Source organism: Microtus oregoni, unplaced genomic scaffold (assembly GCF_018167655.1).
Source record: "Microtus oregoni isolate MIOR12 unplaced genomic scaffold, Mior012 000040F_ref0000088, whole genome shotgun sequence".
Taxonomy (NCBI): domain Eukaryota; kingdom Metazoa; phylum Chordata; class Mammalia; order Rodentia; family Cricetidae; genus Microtus; species Microtus oregoni.
The window spans coordinates 14,911,362-14,931,932 of NW_024543207.1; the positions used below are offsets into that span (position 1 = coordinate 14,911,362).

General features: G+C 42.0%; 2 protein-coding genes across 4 annotated transcripts in view; one reads left to right on the forward strand and one right to left on the reverse strand.

Annotated features, from left to right (window-relative positions):
* The window catches only part of Ctnnd2 (catenin delta 2), a 752,815-nt gene that overhangs the window by 174,668 nt on the left and 557,576 nt on the right, over positions 1–20,571 (forward strand). The window lies entirely within an intron of this gene.
* Positions 3,755–5,992, reverse strand: LOC121433572 (E3 ubiquitin-protein ligase RNF26-like). Its single transcript, XM_041632039.1, has one exon. It carries the CDS (start codon positions 5,461–5,463, stop codon positions 4,183–4,185), a length of 1,281 nt encoding a protein of 426 aa, XP_041487973.1. The 5' UTR covers positions 5,464–5,992; the 3' UTR covers positions 3,755–4,182.

Genomic DNA, 20,571 nt, shown 5'->3' on the forward strand with positions numbered 1-20,571 from the left:
TAGAATGTATATTTGTTCTCCCATGCATTATACCACAGGGCTGCCTCTACAATTAATATTCTTAAGGTTTAAGTCTATTTTAGATAATAATGGTCACTTGAACTTACACACCCAAGAAGTTTAGTCTTGTAACTGAAGAGGAATAAGTGACCTACAGGCAAATAACATGCATAGTGTTGATGGTGAACTAAGGACAGCTCATGTCCTGAACAGAATAGAACAGCAAGGAGTGAGATTTAATTACACTATCCAAGGAATTGTGCATTTTCAAACTTTAAACTGTTTGTTTCTAGAACTTTCTGTTTTAGTGTTTTCTTACTTTTTGTTTTACTGTTGGTATTTGAAAGAAAGAAAACAAACCTCTTGATGGAGGTGGGTCTTTTCAGCCAGCCGCAACCCTTAATTAAAGGTAACAGCCTTCCATATTCTTCCTGATCACTCAGTGTCAATGTTTTAAGCTTGTCTTCTTGCTAAAATGCTTTTGTAACTCTCAAACTAATTGTCAGTGTGCTCTTGAAGTCATATACCACACTCATGTGGCCCATGGATACCACCGAAGAAATACTAGTTTACTTCTTTTGAGTTCATGTAGATAATAAACCTCTGTTCACAGTCCATTTACTGCCACATTTTGAAAACATATTCTCTTGGGGATAAATGTTGTTTAAAATGGGCCTCAAAGTGTGGTGCTACTGCTGTTCTACTATGATTTCTAAATACAAAAAAGCTATCATATGGCTTAAAGAAAGCTTTAATATGGCTTAAAACGTGTGCTAGACAAGCTGTTTAGGCTTGAGTTACAGAGCTCTAGGTGGGGATTCAGCATTAAAGCAGCTATGACTCTCACACAGGTGGCCTGTAGACAGAAGTTTCTGTCCTGCCCAGTCCCACAGCCGTTTAGTCTCAGTGTAACACACAGAGCATTATATTAATTAGAAACGGATTGACCTATTAGCTCAGACTTATTATTAACTAACTCTTACAACTTAAATTAACCCATAATCTTATCTATGTTTAGTCACGTGGCTTGGTAACTTTTCTCAGTGTAGCATTTTCATCTTGCTTCCTCTACATCTGGCTGGTGACTGCAGACTAAGTCTCTCCTCTTCCCAGAATTCTCCTAGTCTGGTCGCTCTGCCTATACTCCCTGCCTGGCTACTGGCACAACCAACGTTTTATTAAACCAATACAAGTAGCAAATCTTTACAGGGTACAAGATCAGGAGCTCTTTACACGTGATTCCGGCCACTTTAATCCTGCATGTTCCCACAAACAGTATATAATTCTGTCCTAGCAATATATATGATCATGGGATCCCAAAAAATGCTTAGCTGTGGGGAAGTCATTATGCATGCAGGGGTGGGACTTTTTTGGTACTGTGGTTACTTTGGAGTTACCCGTGCTCCTGTAAGTAGCAATCAATGGATTGCTAAGTTGTCCTTAGGTAGCATTGTACTTTGTCTTGTCTTTAGTTTCTAAGTCTCCAGAAAGAAGGCCAAGCAACAATCTTTGAAATATTTTGAGACGATAAATATTTTTCATCATGTATCTCATAGGTGAAACTTCCATAAAGCCCCTTTCAATGTTGAAAGCTTTTTAATGTTTACATAATGACATTTTATTCTATTTGCATATATGTGGCTTTGTCAACTAATTTACTTCTCTAGCATTCTTCTCAGACCTGAAGTTTGTTTCATTGTCTACTTGATAAGATGAACTCTTTTCGGTGAGCTGTCAGAGAAGCTACCCGTGTGTGGTGGCAAGTCCCACTCCTCTGGCAACTTCCCTTTTAACATGCTGTACACTTAACTAATACTTTTATTCATTTTTAATTTTCTATTTTCATGATAGCAAGGAGACCTAATTCCCTTACGTTGTAACTAAAAATTCTTTTGTAAAATTGTAAAACAAGGTAAAGTATATGATGAAAAAAAATCAAATAGTTACATCTTTAGAATTAGGCAAGATTAACATTCATAAGTGTCTTAAAAACTGTCCATATGTTTATATGCTAACATATTTAACTGCTCCATCCTAAAACTTTAGTGGTTTTATTCACACACGTCCACATATATACACTAATATAAACAAGTAAATCGTTTCAAAAGATTCAGAGTGATTGAAGACAACTCTCAATATTGACCTCTGCTGTCCACCTGTGCATACATATATATGGTATCTATACTAACACACATGTGCATATGCCTACACATAGACACAAAAGGAATGAACTGGATTTCTTTACTCATTTCACTGATGACTTTTGTGAATATGTTTATGTTTGAGAAGACTGTAACTTTCAAAGCCCATGCTCTGTGTCTTCTCAAGTCATTTGCTTAGTGACATTATTGGGTAGGCACTTAAATCATTGTCAAAATAACATTTTTTTTAAACTAAAATTGTATGTCTCTTTTTCAACATACGTTCTGCTTGATCCTTTTGTAATCTTGATATAAGTTAGAGTCATCTGGGAAGAAGGAACCTCAAGTGACAAAATGCTCCCATTATATCGGCCTGCAGGCATATCTGTGGGGTATTTCCATTACTGATGGTTGATGGGAGAAGGCTCAGCCCACTGTGGATGTTGCCACTCCTGACATCCTGGTCCTGGCTGTATAAAAAAGCAGATTGAACAAGTCACAAGAAGCATGCCAGTGAGCAACACTCCTCCATGTTCTCTGCTCCAGTTCTGCCTGCATAAGTCCCCTCAGTGGGCAGAGGGCAGCATGTCCAAGCCACATAAGCCCCTTTCTCTCCAAGTTGATTTTGGTCATGGTCTTTATCACAGCAATAGAAAGTGAGCAAGAATAACAGAGTGCTATGTTAATATGTGGAGATTCCTCTTCATAATTATCAGTTGCCTCTCACACACAGCAGGGTTTTATGCTACAATTACAGGGAATTTGCTTTGCTAAGGGGATGCTCATGAGAGCAAGGATTCCTAAAGTCAGGGTCCACGCTTGGAGAATAGCAGGACTGTGATTCTGTTCCGTCTAGCATCTCTATGTAACTGAGATAGAGGAGCAATATAGAGCCATGCACATTTCATGTAACAAATGTTTGTCACATAATATGGTCTGGCAGTTTTCACTTTTATTTTCAGTTGTATACTTTCATTCTGTATTTTTTGTGTTAAAACTTTACCTGTTCCATGGCTTGGAATTCCTGTGACACTTTGGATTTCTTCTCTTTCAGCTTATTCTTATCTCTTGATTTTGTTACCTCATCAAAGTGCAGTTTTCTTTGAATTTGTGTTCTTCTTTGAAGTTATTTTTTTTTTTTTTAGAGCTATCAACGCAGCTTTATTCATAGAAACTGGGCAGGCAGACCTAACAGGGGCTGCATGCCCAGAGGCCTAGCCCCTTGTTTGAACCCTAGGGAAATGGGCAGAATGCCCTCCCCGATGCCAGAGAGAGACCAGGAGGAATGCCATGTTCAGTGCCATGTGAGGTGTGAGGGGAATGAGCAGAAATTTGGGTCTTCCTTCTGAGGCTCCTCCTAGAACTGAGTGCCTCAGGGTAAATGGTCCCAAAGCCAGGTTTAGCTGCACCCCTGTACCCAGGGATAAACTACTCACCCCAGGTTCTGGGTCAAGTCGGGAGTCTTTTTTAAAAGACAGTAACAGGCAGAAGTGGCTCTAAGGGCACCTACGGGATTCTACTCCCAGACCCGCCAGGGCAGAGGCTCTGACTGAACATAAAGATTCAAGATCATTCCAAAACAAGAAAAAACAAAAATAGAGAAATGAAGATCACTCCAAGGCCCATGAGTCGCCGAAATCCTCACATGACACTACTGTGGTGTGGCCTAGGGGGGAAGGACCAAAAACCCCAACAGAAAAGCCAGAAGCAAAGGCTAGCCCAAGAGGCTGGCATCTGGGTGGGCCCTGGGCAGACTGGGGAAAAGCCCGCCACAGTCTCAGGGCCCTTGCATAGTGACAGACTCATCACCCTCGACACCACAGGGCCCCACACAGGGTGTAGAGAAACTGTTACCCTGTCCCACCCAGGCTGGAGTCTTCCAGAATGTTCCAGCTACAAGTCCTGGATATATGGCTTGAGGCTTGACAGAGTCGCGCCGTCGTGTTGAGGCAAAGAAGATTCAGGCCAAGACCTAGAGGCAGAAGGCTGATGCTGTCCCAGCGAGTGGAGCGCGGAGGGTGGGCGGGCTGGGAGGGAGTCATCAGAGGTAGACATTGAGGGTCTGCAGAATGCCGCGGCGGCAGAGCGGGCAGTTGCGGTGGTAGAAGGGGTGGCGCATGAGGATCTCGGTGCAGGCCTGGCACAGGCACAGGTGCCGGCAGGGCAGAAGCAGCACGGTCTTGCTCTGGTCCTGGCAGATGACACACTTCTTCCTCTCCTCCTGATCCTTCAGCAGCTTCCATGGGTCTTGCCCGGCTGTCGGTTCATCCTCATTGAGTCTCTCTCGGCCTCTAGCGGGTGCCGTCCTGTTGGTCCTGACGTCCTCTTCTGCTTCAGGAAGAGCGTCCTGTCCCTGGATTCTGGCTGAGAACACCCTCCGGGGACCTCCTTGGGGGGCCCCTGGCGCCCCTCCCCGATTTGGCCAGCTGGCCAGCTGCAGGCTTCGACTCCAGACTCGGCGCCAGGCCTCCAGACCCAGCGCCAGGCGAGAGAGCCGTACAACATCCTCTCGGAGCCGGTGGTAGGATGGCCGGGCATGGAGCTGATTGAGGGCTCGGGTGGCCAGCCTCAAGGTAAAGTCTGGGTGTAACACGGCCAAAGTCACCGCCAGCACACAAGCCAGCAACACCAAACCCGTGAGGTTGAAAAGAACAGAGCCGGCCAGGAGGCGGAGCGCTGAGGCCAACAGTTCCAGCCCTAGCTGGCAGGGGGTCCAGAGGAGGATGGCCATGGCCACTGCGCTGCTGGAAATGTGGGCGAGGAAAGCAGCCAGCACGTCTGTCATCCGCCACAGAGGCCCCGTCACGGCATCCCACAGGGCCAGCACCAGAGAGAAGAGGTTCTGCGTGCCGATGAGGCAGATGTTAACCAGACTGTTGATCACATAGGCCACCAGGCTCATGGCAATGGCACAGATGTCACAGGCCTGGCGCAGCCAAGCATGGCCACTGGAGACCATGTTCAGGATGCCCCTGTTGAGTAGTTCTCGGCTCCTCAGAGCTCCGTGAGAAGCCAGGTGCCCTAGGAGCTTCAAGCTCTCCAAGCCAGAGTAGCAGCTGTAGAGAAAAGTCCACAAGGCCTGCAAGCCGCCAAAGGTAAACCGGACCAGCACTTCCACCAAGGCCAGCAGCGAGAGCAGGACTCCTCGCCCCAAGTGGAGAAGACTGGTCAGGACCGTGTGTGGTAGGTTGTAGATGAAGGCCAAGAGCCAGGCCAAGGTGGCCAGGAGGGAGGACACGAGCAGGAAGTTGAGATCCAACACCAAGGTCAGCAAGTCCAGCACCAGGCCCACCCCGTTCACCACCAGGAACACAGCCTCCATGATAGGGCTGCGGAGTTCAGGACGAAAGCAAGGCCGGTTCCTCCGTGAAGGCCGTGTCAAGGCTGCCAGGATCTGGAGAGTCGGGGGGCTAATCTGGAAGGGATGCGAACCCCTAACCGAGCGAGAACCAAGGTCTGAAGCGGGTTGGAGGGAAGACTCTTAAGAGAGCGAAGGGAGTCCCGGTTTGGAAGGCGGGCTGTGCGGGAGCGGAGAGGCAGAACATGTCGAAAGTGACAGTGAGCGGGAATGGAGGAAATCCCTCAGCTTTAGAAGCTTGGAGCGGCAGACGAGGCCGGGAACCGGTCAGACCGGGAGGAGACCGGGAAGGGGGGGACCGGATCGGGAAAGCCGGGCGGGGCCGGGGCCGGGTGGGGGCGGCGCAGGCTGGGCGCGGGCTCGCGGTCCAGCCACGCAGGTGCCCCTGTCCCCGCCCGGCCCCTGTCCTCCCACTCGCGGCGACTGTCACCAAAAGGAGAGAGTCAGCCTCGGGAAGCCCCAAGCGCGGCCTCCACTCCACTGGGCGCCGCCATCTTGTGTCTGAAGTTATTTTTTAATTAAAGCAATGAAAGTCCCAACACTGGGGGTGATAATATTTTAAAACTTACCCAGATTATTATTTCTGAAGAACAAGAAGCCAGCTTTCTACCCATGTTCCATGGCTGCTAAGGCGTCTTTATGGTCCTGACTGGAAGGATGCGTGGGCATTCACTGAGTCTATACTATTCTCTGTCCAAGGCCATGAAGTCTAGCACTGCTGCAACAAGATAGCTGCACTGTGTTGTTTATTGTCTTCTATTTATGGACTGTAGTGCCGCTTGAACAAGATGGCCATGCCATGTTGTACGTCTATTCCTTTACTATCCTCTGTAACAAGATAGCTGCACTGTGTTGTTTATTGTCTTCTATTTATGGACTGTAGTGCCGCTTGAACAAGATGGCCATGCCATGTTGTACGTCTATTCCTTTACTATCCTCTGTTCATGGCAATGGACTGCAGTGCTGCTGTAACAAAATGTCCACACTGTGCTGTGTTGGGCACTGCTGAGGAGAGAGAATAGGGTCCTGATCCCCGCACTAAGCTGGAGCTGAGTCAGTTTGATTATTGCAGACTTGAAGGTGACTTCATATAACTGGTCCCTGGGTGCTCTATGACGGACTCGTTGCTTTTTCGTGTCAAATGTCACAATGCTAACATAATAAAACACAGGGACGGCATTGATGAATAGATTGTTGGCTCTACTGCTTCAGCAATGCAGAAATTCTTAACTGTATGAAAATGTTGCATCTTCAATATTAAAAAACAATAAGCAATTCCCTCTAATCTGTACAGGGCATGCATGGACGGATTTATATGTTAAAAAGCAATGTTAAAATATGAATGAGTTTTCTTTTAAAATCTTGATGGTTATATAAATGGTAGGAAAAAAATCATAGTTTGCAATTATAACAAGCTGCTAGCTAATTTTAAGGAAACATTACCCATACACCTCTACTTGCTCTCTTTCTAATTGGCTTATCTTCCCCCATTCAATGGATCCTGATGATCCAATACCAAATGCTCAGCCCTGAAAACATGCATACAAGTAACATTATACATACTGAGCAGGATATATTTAGGAATATACATGTATACATATATTCATATATGCATGTAAGAATTACTGAAGAAAGAGGCCAAGAATTTGAGAGTTTGAGAAGGGGCATATAGAATGGTTTAGAGGGAGGAAAGTGAGGGAGAAATGATATAATTACATTTTAAAAGATTTTAAAAGAAAACTCATTCATATTTTAACATTGCTTTTTACCAAATAAATGAATCTAGGCATGCCACTGTACAAATTAGAGGGAATTGCTTACTGTTTTTTTTTAACATTGAAGCTGCAACAATTTCATACAGTTAAGAATTTCTGTATTGCTGAAACAGTAGAGCAAAAAGAAAAGAAATAACTTAAAAGTTGCAGGATGTTTGTAAAAGAATGTCCAAGATCTCCTGTGTAGTAAGTGGAAGTCTCTCGCGTGCAGTACCGTGTTAGTTAGGTTTTCTTGTTGCTCTGACTGTATAATGGGACTCTTACTGAAGAATTAGGATTTTACAGATGACACGATGCCAAAGCAGCAATATGGAGTTTAGACCCCATCAGCAGCAAGGCTGGTGCTGCTCATTCCAAGTCACCCCCACTTCTCATAGCGACAGGCCTTCTTTTGTGGTCCTCGCCATGTCCTTCAGCACAGGGGGCCCACCTGTGACCGGTGGACACCGAATGAATTATTCCTGCTGGTGTTTGTTCTCGGCCCTCAATCCCGAGGCTCACTTTTGCCCCCATGGCCTGTGGATGTCTTTCCTGCCGTACGTGGACTCGCTAGGATGCAACCTTGGCGAGGAGGTGCGGGCTGTGTGAGAGGAAGCAGCTGTAGGGCCCTTCTCCCAGAACAGATTCCTGGGCACATGACTGAATTTTCATTAGTTGCTTCATATTTTGGTCCTCACTTTCCTTTCTTGGAAAATGGAGATGTTTAAATCCGAGTATCACAAGGTTATTTTTGAAATGTATTTAGATAACACATGCAAAAATTTTGAAAATCATAAAATGAAATAATTTTAGCAAAATAGCCGAGCACTGCTGAAGTTTGTGCTGACATAGCTTAAAATTGAAAATATGATGTCAGGGGAGGGGACATGCATCTTTCCTGCCACTATTTTCAGTCTCTTCCAGAAGATTCTTAGCTCTGTGTGGCATCCGGACTTGTATGTGTGTCTGAGCGCATGCTTGTATGCCTGTGTGTGTGTTTAAAGCTTTTCATTTATTTTCCTCTTGTTCCTCCAGCATGTGGTCTTTGCAGGACCTCTCCTCTGTGTTAAATGTCCAGGTAGTACTGGAAAACTGAGATGAATCCCAGACCTGGCTTTCCAGGAAGTAACTGGAGTTTAAATTGTGACTATAAGTGACAGGAGGAGTGGGCTGTTCCATGACAGCAGAGGCCTGGGCATGGGAGAGGAACCAGATTTCCAGAAGTGCTGGAAGCTGCCCTGGACCTTAGGCCAGGCATGATGGACGATAGATTTTGGGCCTTGGTAGCAGGGGCACTTGTTAGGGACTCCGCATGAACTGTACCCAAGCGCCCTGCCGGGAAATGGAAGGTGGTCTGTTTGGATGTGACAATACCACCCAACCAGCCATGTGTGCAGAGACTGTACCTGGGCCTGTCAGGAAGGTAGGCAGGTAGCTTTGTGGACTTGGCAGGACAGGTTGGTTACCATAGCAACCACCACAGGTTAAATGTGTGAAGTGAGTGTGTAGTAGGAAAATCACTCTTGATAGTAGTGTAAAAAATAAGCCGGAGGGAAGAAGGGAGAGAGGGAGAAGAGAGAGAGAGAGAGAGAGAGAGAGAGAGAACACTCCGATCACACATTTCTAAAAAGAAGAAATCAAGCAAAAGAATGATGTCTTGCTTTCTTGATTCTATTTTCTATTTAACTCTGTTATTAAAAGAAATAGATAATACATACTTATATATATTATAATAATTTTTATGTAATTATATACTATTTGTATGTTTTATATGAATATCTGATGTCCTTATGTATCATTTACACTTGTATATAAAATAAGCATATTCTATTGTATATTTATTATATATATATATCAACACATATATCCTGCACATATATTTATCTGTATTTAGTCTCATATGATGCTATTATTCTCATCTGTATTCTCAGTTATGAAGCACAGTGGCCAGGATTCACTCCCTTCCATCCATTCACACTGTTCCTCCTCAGAAGTTCTACTTGGTCCATAGCCAGGGTGTGATGGGGGGGGAGGGCTTTCTGGAACTCTCAGTCTTGAGAAAGTACTGTGGCTAGAACCATGAGATACCAGTGTTGTTTGCTGGAGACCCCAGGAACCATTATCACCAAGGAAACATTCCCTTGCAGGCTCCTGACCAAGGCCTTCCTCCTTGAAAACAATATTTTTTTCTAAGTGCATGGAAGAGAAAGATTATGAAAATCGAAGAAGCATGAGAGGACCTGGTATGTCAGGTCCTCATGTTCTTCCAGGCAAAAGTTTGTATACTGAATTGTTATATAATAATAATTAACAATAATAATATAATGATAATAATGATAATAACAATCTCTTGTAGTACACAGCTTTTCATGAAGCTTTTTCCCCTTAAGTCTTTGAATTTTTAAAATACATTTTAGTCATAAAAGGAATAGGCACCTAGATAAGCCATACAGAATCAATGATATAGATGACCTTAGGCTATAAAATGGCTTTGTTCGATTCAACTGCCAATGAGATGGCGGGAGGGGAGGACTGGGCTGTGAGACATCAGTGTAAGGGTGAGGAGTGTGTGCTTTCTCCTTCCTCATTGCTGAGAACAAATATGTGACAAGGAGAATCTTTCAGAAGGAAGAGCTCACTGCAACTTCCATTTAGAAGGGTGGGGTCATGGTGAGGAGTGTGTGAGCGGCCATGGTGACAAGAGTGTGAGCAGCCATGGCAGCCATGGTCACAAAAGTGTGAGCCACCATGATGACGAGTGTGAACAACCGTGGTGACAAGAGTGTCAAGCAGCTGCAGTCAGGAAGCTGAGAGAGATTAATTGCTGGTGCTCAGCCTATTTTCTCCTTTTTAAATAATACAAGAACTCAGTAGACTGGTATTGCTCTCATTTCGGGTGAGTTTTCCACCGTTAGAAAACCAGTCTACAAACTCCCTTAGAAACGTGCCAGGGGGTTTATTTCCTAGGTATTTCTAGATCCTGCCTAGTTCTTAAGCTCTCACGTTATCATGGCGTCTGCGCTCGTTCACAGGCAGAAAAGAGGGTGGGGTCGTTGCATTGTTCTGACTCCTTTAACTATTCCTATTGGGAAACCATCTCAGCAAAGACCTCTAGACATGAAGAAAAGTCTTTCCATCCTAAGAAAGGTGAAGTGGAAGCTGACTCAGTTAAAAGCTCCAAGAAGTGTGCCTGAGATGATTTACCCAAGGAATCCGAGGCAGCTCACACAGTTGCTCATCCCTTGGTGAGGAAGGCGGCAGGTGCAAACTCTGTAGAACCAACCAGCTTTGTTCTACCAGAGGTGGAGCATTTCTGCAGCCAACCTCCTGCTTCTGCTTCCTGTCTGGAATCAGCCTGACAGCCAGGCGCTTGTTTTCTTCGGCCTTGATCATGTCTGCATTCTATGGCTGGGTTCCCCTTGGGCCTCCACTTGTCCTTCCAGTCATCTGTCTCACTAAGCAAAATCAAACTGTGAATTCAGAAATGTTGCTAAACAGGCCTGCTAGTTTCTGGGTTGAGTACAGCAGACCCAGCTGTTACCTTGGAAGCTGTCTTGATGTGTAAAATTGGAAGGCTAACTACTCAGTGAAAAGAAAAGAAAGTGCAACTTCTCAAAGAATCATACTGTGGCTTCAAACACAAGCGCTTGGTAGCTGCATCACCGAGAGCCACAAAAGCAGGTCCTAATCGGAAACATGCTCCTTCCCCAGCCATTAGATCACAGCTGATGTAAAATAATCAAGCAGAGAAAAAGAAAACAAAAACAAAGAAACAAAACATGCTCAACACAAAAAATGCAACAACGAAGGCTTTTAATTTAGCATATTCATGTTGTGTGTGTGTGTGTGTGTGTGTGTGTGTGGGCATATGTGTGTGTGTGTGTGTTCATGTGTGTGAGGGTGGGGGTGGCTTGTGAGGGTAAGGAGGCTTAGGTGTCACCCGCAGGAAAGCCACCTCACTGTTCTACAGCTCACCAGTTAGGCTAGACAGGCTGTCCAGGGAACTCCAGCACCCTTCTGTCTGCCCCTCCCAGGGTTGAGTTACAAGTGCACCATTATGTCCAGCATTTTAGAATGGACTTGGGGTATTTGGTTCAGGTCTAAATGGTTGCATGGCAAGCTCTGTACAAAGGGAGACTTCCTCTCAAGCCGTAACTTCAAACTGTGAAATAAGAATGTGGGAGAGGAAGTAATGTGTAATGACTGCCCGTCATTATATTCTGGCTTCTTAAGTACCTTCATGCACTTCATACAGTTTTGGGGATATACTTGCTTAAAATAAATCATGTAGAATGTTCTACTATTGCTTCAAGTAGTTAATTTGTTCAATAAAGCAGGATCATTAAAACCGTTTCTCTTTAAATATTTGAGTGAGTTTTCTTAATGTCAATAACCTTTCAAACTGTGATACTGGCAGTTTCTCTTGATTAAGAGTGGATCAGCCCTGTGACGGTGTGTTATTAAATCTATATCCTCTTCATTCCCCTTCCTCAAATCTCAAACTACTGAGCTTTCCCTGTCACAGAGCTTGATAACTGGTGGAAATCTGGAGTTTATTTCCTCCAAACTGCTTATGTTGCAGCAAGGAAGCAGAGACCCGCCATGCCACTGTGACTCGGGCTTTGACCTAAGTGTGACCGTCGATCATGGTGAGGGAAACACAGTTATTTTGCCTGGAGTTTTCAATGTTGTCACTCTGTGTGATTTCCACGGATTTTCAGGTTACTCACTGGGATCATGCGTGGCTTTTGGAGGGAGAGAAATTAGAAACTTGTTGTCCAGGGCATGTGAGTCCTCAAGCTTCAGAAATTGTACATTCGTTCTGAAGAGCAGTTTTACAGAAAGTCAAATAACAGTACTGTTCACTGCTAAGTACCATCCATTGCAAGGGCAAAAGTGTCAGGGATAATATAGATTACGCTTTGAATCAGTAGAACTGATAAGTTTTAATTTTGAAAAAATGGTTTTAAGTTGATTTTATTATTGTTTTGGATTATTACTTAAGGTTTTAAAATGTGGCTTATGAGACAGTAAGATTAGAAGAAAATGAAACCTGTTTTCTGCTACACTTTAAAAACTAGTGTGCCAGGCTAGGGTATTTAATTATTCTGGATGAATTTTCATTTTTCATTGGATTTTGCATCCTTACTTGGAAGTTTAGCATTCTCTTTATTGAATTTCTCTTCAAATAATATTAAATATCTTAAGTCTGCTTTCTAATTGAGGATTAGAGTATGTTATAAACTAATTAACTAAGCTATTAGCATATATATACTAGCATGATAGACTGAATCACTAGAAAATATAGTGCATGCCTACATGTATGTATGTGCACTTCATGCATGCATGGTGTTCACAGAAGCCAGAAGAAGGCAGCAGATCCCCCCCAGAAGTAAAATTCCAGAAGGCTGAGATGCCCTGTGGGCCCTAGGATCTGACTGTGAAGTCCTCTGCAGAAGCAACAGTACTCATTCTTAGGAGCACGCCTCCAGCCCTCTATGTCTGCACAGCTGAATGCATGTCTCCTTGAGAAGACTCTTGTCTTGGTTGTGTCTCTAACCTCTCCAGAAGGAGCGGCCATTTCTATTACCCATAGTCAGCAAATTTCCTGGAACACTGTCTGCTCAGGAGTTTCTATGCTGCCTGCTGTAGGCTGGAACTGCAACAACTCCCAGAGAATCATGTGATAAGGGCTTAGTCACAGCCTAGGGCACTGGAGGGACATGGTGAATCGTTGAGGAGATGGAACTTACCTGAAGGAAGTTAGGTCATTAGAATCATGCCCTTAAAGGGGGGCAGAAGACCTAGATCCTTCTTCCTGTTTTGTATCCCAACCATGAGGTGTGTGGGGCTGCTATACCACATACTGCCACCAAGATATGCACCGTTGCCTTCTATCCTAAAACTATCTACTAAGAAGCAATTATATCAATTTGTCATAGACTGGGATCTCTAAAACTTTGAGCCAGGACTAGCCCTTACTCCTTGTGGGCTGGTGTTTACCTCAGGAGCTTGGTATGCTGACAAGAAACTGACTAACATCCTGCCTTTGAGTACAAGACAGTTCACCTTTCATACATGCTATATGACCTGCATATTGTCCTCATTTGTTTTCTATTGCTATAATAAATACCACATCCAAATGTAACTTGGGGAGAAAGATCTTATTTCACCCTACAACTTACAGTGCATCTGAAGGGAAGTTAGGCACAACCTCACCGCAAGAATCTGGAGGGAAGAACTGAAGTAGAGATCGTGGTGGAGGAATGTTGCTTATTGATTCCACATGCCTTGCTCAGCTTCCTTTATTAGACTACCTAGGACCTCTGGCCCAGGGGAGGCATCACCTACAGTGCACTGGGCCCTCCTATATCAATTAAGAAAATACACTAAAGATTTTCTTACGAGAAAATCTGATGTAAGCATTTTTTTTTTTGTAATCGAAAGTTCCCTTTTCAGATGTCTCTGGCATAAGTCAAGATGACAAAATACTAACCAGAAAAAATATTTGTGTATATATATATATATATATATATATGTATACATATATATTCGGCTAATAATCCAAAGTATTGCCAACATTAAGACACATTGCTTAGAACAGTTTATACAACTTGAATGTATGTATATTCATATATATATATATACATATATATAGAAAGAGAGAGATGAAAAATAGATACATAGACAGACAGACAGACAGACAGATAGAGTAGATAATCTCCTTGTTCTGGAAGAGGTGGGGATAGGCTAAAGTCTCATGCAATAGCCAGCTTTATTCAGAGCATAAAACAATGTATACTCCACGAAGAGAAATTATGAGTAAAGTTTTGATGGGTTCAATCTGTGTACAGTCACAAGGACATTCCACACAACAAAAACAAGTTCTTCAGTAGAGGAATAAAGGATGGTTTAAAATTTTAGTTGCACAGCACCAGCAGGCAATAATGAGTAATCTGAAGTAAACTCACTCCTGTCTGCTTCACCCGGGGAGAGCATGAAACCACTCCAAGACGATTCCGTGTTTTGAAGAAACTGAGGTCACAAATTTCTTGTCTTGTTTCCTTGGAGTTTTCTCACAAGAACTCAGAATTCTCATACAAATTCATTCCTGGACTGTGTTCCAACATATATGATCTTAGAGTCAACCTCTTGGTATTGGAAAACCAAGTACATTTATTATAAATATAAACTAACCAAGACACATAGTTTCAGATATGTTCTATATTTACAAATATAAGAAGTATTATTAAAAAAGAAAGAAGTTTTATTTTACCCTGTATTTACTCAAATAAATATTTTTGTAGCATCAAGTTGTGGAATCTTTTCATCTTGAATATGCTCACTATGCAGTGTAGACATCCTTGATTTTTGTGAGTCCACTTAGATGTTACTGTACAAATTGTCCAAAGAAACGTGTCTTGTTTGCAATACTGTGGATTAGGCATAGAGCCCTATACATGCTAGGCATGTGTTGTACACTAAGGTACTTTTGTTTTCCGTTTTTGTTTTTTCATTTTGCTAAGTCACTCAATCTTCCCTTAAACTCACTCCATAGTCCAGGTGGACCTTGAACTTGTGATCCTCTTATCTTAGCATTCTGAGTAGCTGTGATTATAGACATGCACCACCAGGCCTTACTGGTAAATTACTTTTGCCCACCTAGGGAATATAGCATACTGAGGTTCAAGGACAATTTTCAATACCTGTGAAGATCTCTGTAATCTTGCTTCCATCTATTGTTTTGTAGTAAATACCAGTTCAAAATATGTGTCCCAGGCTTTATATTCATGGTATGTCTAATATAAGCTTCTGAATGTCTAGTAAGAGAGTATGAAATTGCCTTGTGTTAAGATGAAGTATATCACCCGACCACATTTCTTTGTTGAAGCAGGAGATAATTCAAATGCAATCTGACTTTATACCATGACTCCGTGGTAGGACGTTACAGTCAAGCCAGTTGCTATTCCCAGGTACCCAGGGCGAACAAGCTGGCACTCACCTGTGTAGAAGGACAACATGCTGTTTCAGGACTCTCCTCTGCAGACAGCTTGTGTATATCTTACTGCACTGTGAGATTTACTTCCAGTGGCGACCATGAGGATGCTGCTGAGAAATGTTAACCCATTCCTGATAGGTCAGCAGGTTTCTCACAGGTAATTAGTAACCTCACAGGTAGCTGGCAATGTGCGTGTAAACCAATTTGTTTAAGGAATTAGGCTTACAGCTCTAACACATATCTAAATGTCATGACCAGTGGTAATTATATTGTGATAAATGACTCTATCATTAAGATTATTGTGTAGCTATATAATTGTTGGTTTACTCAAAATTAGCATTTTTATTTTTTGTTGCAAGTATTATCCCTTCATTATCTCTGTGTGATGAGAGTTGAAGGTGTCTTATTTCTTGAAGAGTCAGAATTGCTTAGAAAGCCCTTGACCAGGTGCAGTAGAAGCAAGGATCAAGCATACTTAAGATTAACTAAGACTGAGGTTAATCTGAAAGGACGGACATGTGTTAGAAAAGATCAAGCTTTTGACTTACTTTTTGAAAAGACTAATTTCTGTCTGGTAATTTATTTGAGAAGTCTATTTACGCCATCTGTGGATATGTTTTACAACTTCATATTGCCCATGCCATCCTCCTTTCCTGATAGACTCTCTTTGTTGAGTCCAGCATACAGTCTTCCCCTGGTTTTCCCCTTACAACTCTGCTCATTCCCTCCAGTTCTCATTTCCCTTGCCACCATTCTCTCTCTGCCTGACTTCTAAACTTGTGTGTTCAATAAGCTGCAACCGAGACCTCACAAGACTCAGCACCCCCTTTATATCTCTCTACATGCTCATATAGTCATTTCTGGCTTTGTTAAAAGTTCTCAAGCCTTCTCTAACCCACCCTAACTCCAAGTTAATTACTGAAAGTAGAATTTTCTCTCCAACACCAAGTCCTTCCTAGATATGACTGGTAAGTATCTCTGCCTACTCAACTGTAGAAGACAAAACAAGGGAGCTCACTTCTTGGAGTCTCCCCTTTTCTTGCTCCTTGTGGCTGTCAATGGACAAGGATTTTTACCTTGCATATACTGGTACCACCATTTTCTATCGGCATCATGCTGGTTTGTGACATTATCTCATCCTGACATCATGGATTATTTCTAAATCCATCTTCCTCACATATGTTTGCTGTCTTTTTATTCACTTCCTCATAGGACTATCAGAGTTTGTACAGTTTTAATTGTGTATTCCACACATTCCATTATTATGGTACTTCTCAAAGTGTCTGCAGTCTTCCCATTGTGTTAAGGCATCACTGTTGCTGTTCTTGTTTAACACTGGCACTGTTGATTTTCAATCCGGATGACCTCTGCTATAGAGAGCAACCTTCTGCATAATGGGCATTTAGCAGCAAGCCTTAAACTATGCCAGATGCATGTTGTTACACCCCACTTACTACCCACGACATCTGTGACAAGCAGAATTCTAAGACAAGTGTTGGTGATGATAGAGGGACATAACTATTATTTGAAAATTATTTGAATCTTCATATAAGCCTTTCCTTGTCCACTCTTTCCCTTGGCCCCACAACTGCCTTATGCCTTCCTTCCTTATTCCTCATACCTGGGTTTTCACATCTTCTTAGTGCGCTGTTATCTTTGCGTCTCTGACTTATGTTCCATGGACTTTGGGTTCTTGTTCATTTTCTATGGATCTGGATGAGTTGTTAGTAGTCATACCACTAATGAGGCTGGAGCTCTCCGATGGAATCTAGGAGCTCTGTGTGGGAACCACAGAATCTCTGACTAAAATAGAATTAATTTACAGTGTTCTCTCACATTTTGAGAAGTGTTGACTGAAACAACACAAAACGAATCTTAAGTACATGGATTTATAAAAGGTTATGTATACATTTTTTTGTAAATTTGGGTTTATATAACCGTGTGTTCTCTAAATATACTTATGATGCATTGGAGTTTTAGGTACTTGTCTCAAAACCATCTCCATTTGAGCATCACACCACATGCTCATATTAACTCTTATTTCTAGACCATCATGATCGTGATGCTCTTCCTGCCATCATCTTAATTGGGAGATGATTTAGAACTTAAGGTAAGACAGAATCAAACAGACAACCAGTAGAGACAATGAGATGTGTTTTCGGTATAAATAAGTAGTTGAGGACTAAGTTTGGGGTTGTTTCCTAAAGATGATGAGATAATGTTGAGAAAAGATTCATGAGCTGAACATCCTTTATAGGTAATACGTTAATGTACATGGAAGGAAAGCAGGTTTAATGTTAATTGAAATTAAGCATTTTTCATAGAAAAAGCTCTTAGCTCCTGAGTTGTAGACCAGACGGATAATGGATAACTGAATTTGAAAATAAAGTACAATTGTGCTGTACTTCTTAGTAATGGCTAAGGAGTTTTCAAACCTTGAGATTAAAAACCCTGCAAACAGCTGAGAGCATATGGCACAAACTGATTCAGAAATAAGGATATTTTTAGTTACTGAAAAAGTATAGGAAGCAGTTTGCAGAATGCTCGCTAGCTTACGTGAAGCCCTGGGTTTGGTTCCTTGGCACTGCGTAACTTGGTGTGCTGGCACATGCACACGATCCAACAATTCAAGGTCAGGGATGAGAAGATCAGAAGTTAGGGACCAAAGTCAGCAACATATTGAGTTTGAAACCAGGTTGGTGACATAGGAAGTTATCTCAAAATTAATAACATTGAAATATGTACATTGTTACAACTTTAGTCAGAATTCCAGGGTGATTTAGGCTGTTTGATGTTTTTTATTCTGACCCCTGGGTGCTAGGGATGAAGGTTTTGTGCTTCAGCACTGAGATACAAAAATATAGCATTCTGAAAGTGGCTCTCAAACTTTATGCCCCTATACTTACCCATTTTGTGGATTCATTCCTACATTTGATCTCTGAGCTTCTCCCTGTACTGCCTCCCTCTTCCACATGTGAGCAAACTAGTTTCTATAAGTCTAGAACTATCAATGCTGAAGAGGCTTAAAAATTTTTACTTCATTTGCTTGATGACCTAAGAGCTTCTTGGTAATTGTGACAACATTTAGCATGACCTTGTAATGGGAACAATATTGAAATGTGTTAGGGACCTTTCCCTCTGATTTTCTGCAAATAGAACTGGGTACAAAGCTGACTTTTATCTGAAATACAATAAAAAAAGAGAATAAGATGAAGTGAGTTGAAAATATATCTATATATTGCATAAATATAAACACAATATGTTGCATTGGTAGGTAGGGAGGTAGACAGATAGACAGACAGCAGATAGTCATTCCTTTAAAGTTTTGTTTGATGAACTGACAAACTAATGAAAAGTTTTGATCATTTCTATAATAAAATCTTTTCAGAGACTCATGAGTTGAAAGAGTAGAAAGTGAAAACCACGCGAATGGAACAAAGACACGTCTACATTGTCAATAGTCAACTGACTCCATGATACTGTGTGTTTGTCATTTAGATTCACATGTAGGTGGCCAAAGAGACAGCTCCATGTTTCCTAAAGGGCCTAGAGAACATACAGGAAGTGCCCCTCCTCTTTCCCTTTGTGTTTGTGGCTTACCTGCTAAAGTTCCAGCATCCCTCTCTAGCAGGGCTACATGGCCTCTCTCTGACTCTGCCCTTCTTTCCCCCAGCATTCAGCCTAGCTTTCCCTGCCTTGCTAAAGGTCCACAGCAGTTTCTTTATTCATTAATGGGGATCACAGCACACAGAGGGGACTCCCACATCAATACAGAAGAAATAAATCAGCTTGCTGATGCCAACTGGGTCCTTGATGCTTTTTACTTGATGCCATTGAAGAACATCTAGTAACAATAAAATTTAACCTAAAGAAAAATTGAAAACACAGAGGAAACATTAAACTGGATTCCTCATTGTAAAGCAGCAATAGCTCAAGTTAATTTTGACTCATAAAAAAGTACTTCTATAATTATTTGCTATAGTTTCTGTTGGTCTTATTAGAGCTAAGTCTCCAGGTCAAGATGATACTCAGCCTAATATTCCAGTTGAACCTTATCATTTCAGTCAAGGAACCACCCCTAGGAGGGTGGACTCACTTTATGCCCTGCTAAAGAGATGGGTGGAATAATTAGTTTTTTAATGGGATGCTGTAATTTTTTATTCCCAGAATCCCTGCCTCTAGCACAGTGCCTTAAGTAAATCTATCCAGTTTTATGAGTTATTCAGGAAAGCCTATATTTTCCCTTTCTTTCTTCTATCTCTTCTCTAAGTGTGCTTCCTTTATAATTTTGAGTTTCCTTAGTCTTTGCATTTCTGCTCTAAGTGGCTGCTTGTCAGCCTTGTCCCTAACCTTGTTCCACCTTGAAATGGCATGCCTTTTTTTCCCTTCTTCTTCTTCCCTCAGTTCCCTCTTTCCGGAGGTGGCTGAGGTTTCACAGCTTGCCGGCCATAAAAAGTTTTGTTTAATTTAAAATCTAATAATTATCCTTGAGCTTCTTTTTGAGTCTGTTTGTATTTCTTTTATTAACAAGACTAAGAACCTCAAGTGGGGACTTTGCCTTCTCCTGTATTAGTCTCAGGACAACATTAAAACAGCTTTTAAAACAATCCCTGAGAGCCACACCATCTTTTTCTGGTACAGTGACATTCTTATCTTTTTGTGTTTGTGCATCTGGAAAGATTTTATATATATACATATACATATATATGTGTGTATACATATATATATATATATGAGTTGGTCCGTATACCAATAGTTACAGAGATAGATATAGACAAGAAAAATCACCCAGAGATACTTTCCGTCCTTTCTATTGTTCCTTGGGTAGAAAAAGGCTTCCCTAGTGAAAACTGTCTAAACTACATTCTCTCTACTCTGGACCTGAATGTCCAATGTGTTCTCACCTGGAAGAAATTTGACTCCCTCTCCAGGGAGGCTTCTGTGTGCCTTATCAGTTTCTTAGAAGTCACTTTCTCTCAATTTGAAGTGTAGAATTCTTCTCCTTTACATTACAAAAGAGCAGTTAAGAATCTCAAGTGCTCTCTTTTGTAACTGACAGGAATATGCCAAGAAGCAAGTTCTTCTCCACAACTCAGATGCAGAAGAGAGCAATTCCTATGATGAGGCACAATTAGTTCCATTCTGTGATTTCATTACACCGCACTTTTATTTTTACCCAAATATATTCCTTCAACTTAGTCTCAGATTTTTTCTCATTTTGTAATTTCTAGTTGTTCACATGATCCCGTGTATGAATACTCTTTAAAATCTTCCTCTCTGAAGAGTGCGATTGAAATGTTTCTTTCCTTAAAGTGCTCA

Excerpts from the sequence above, each read along its gene's own strand:
- LOC121433572 (XM_041632039.1), bottom strand. The coding sequence starts at position 5,463 with ATGGAGGCTGTGTTCCTGGTGGTGAACGGGGTGGGCCTGGTGCTGGAC.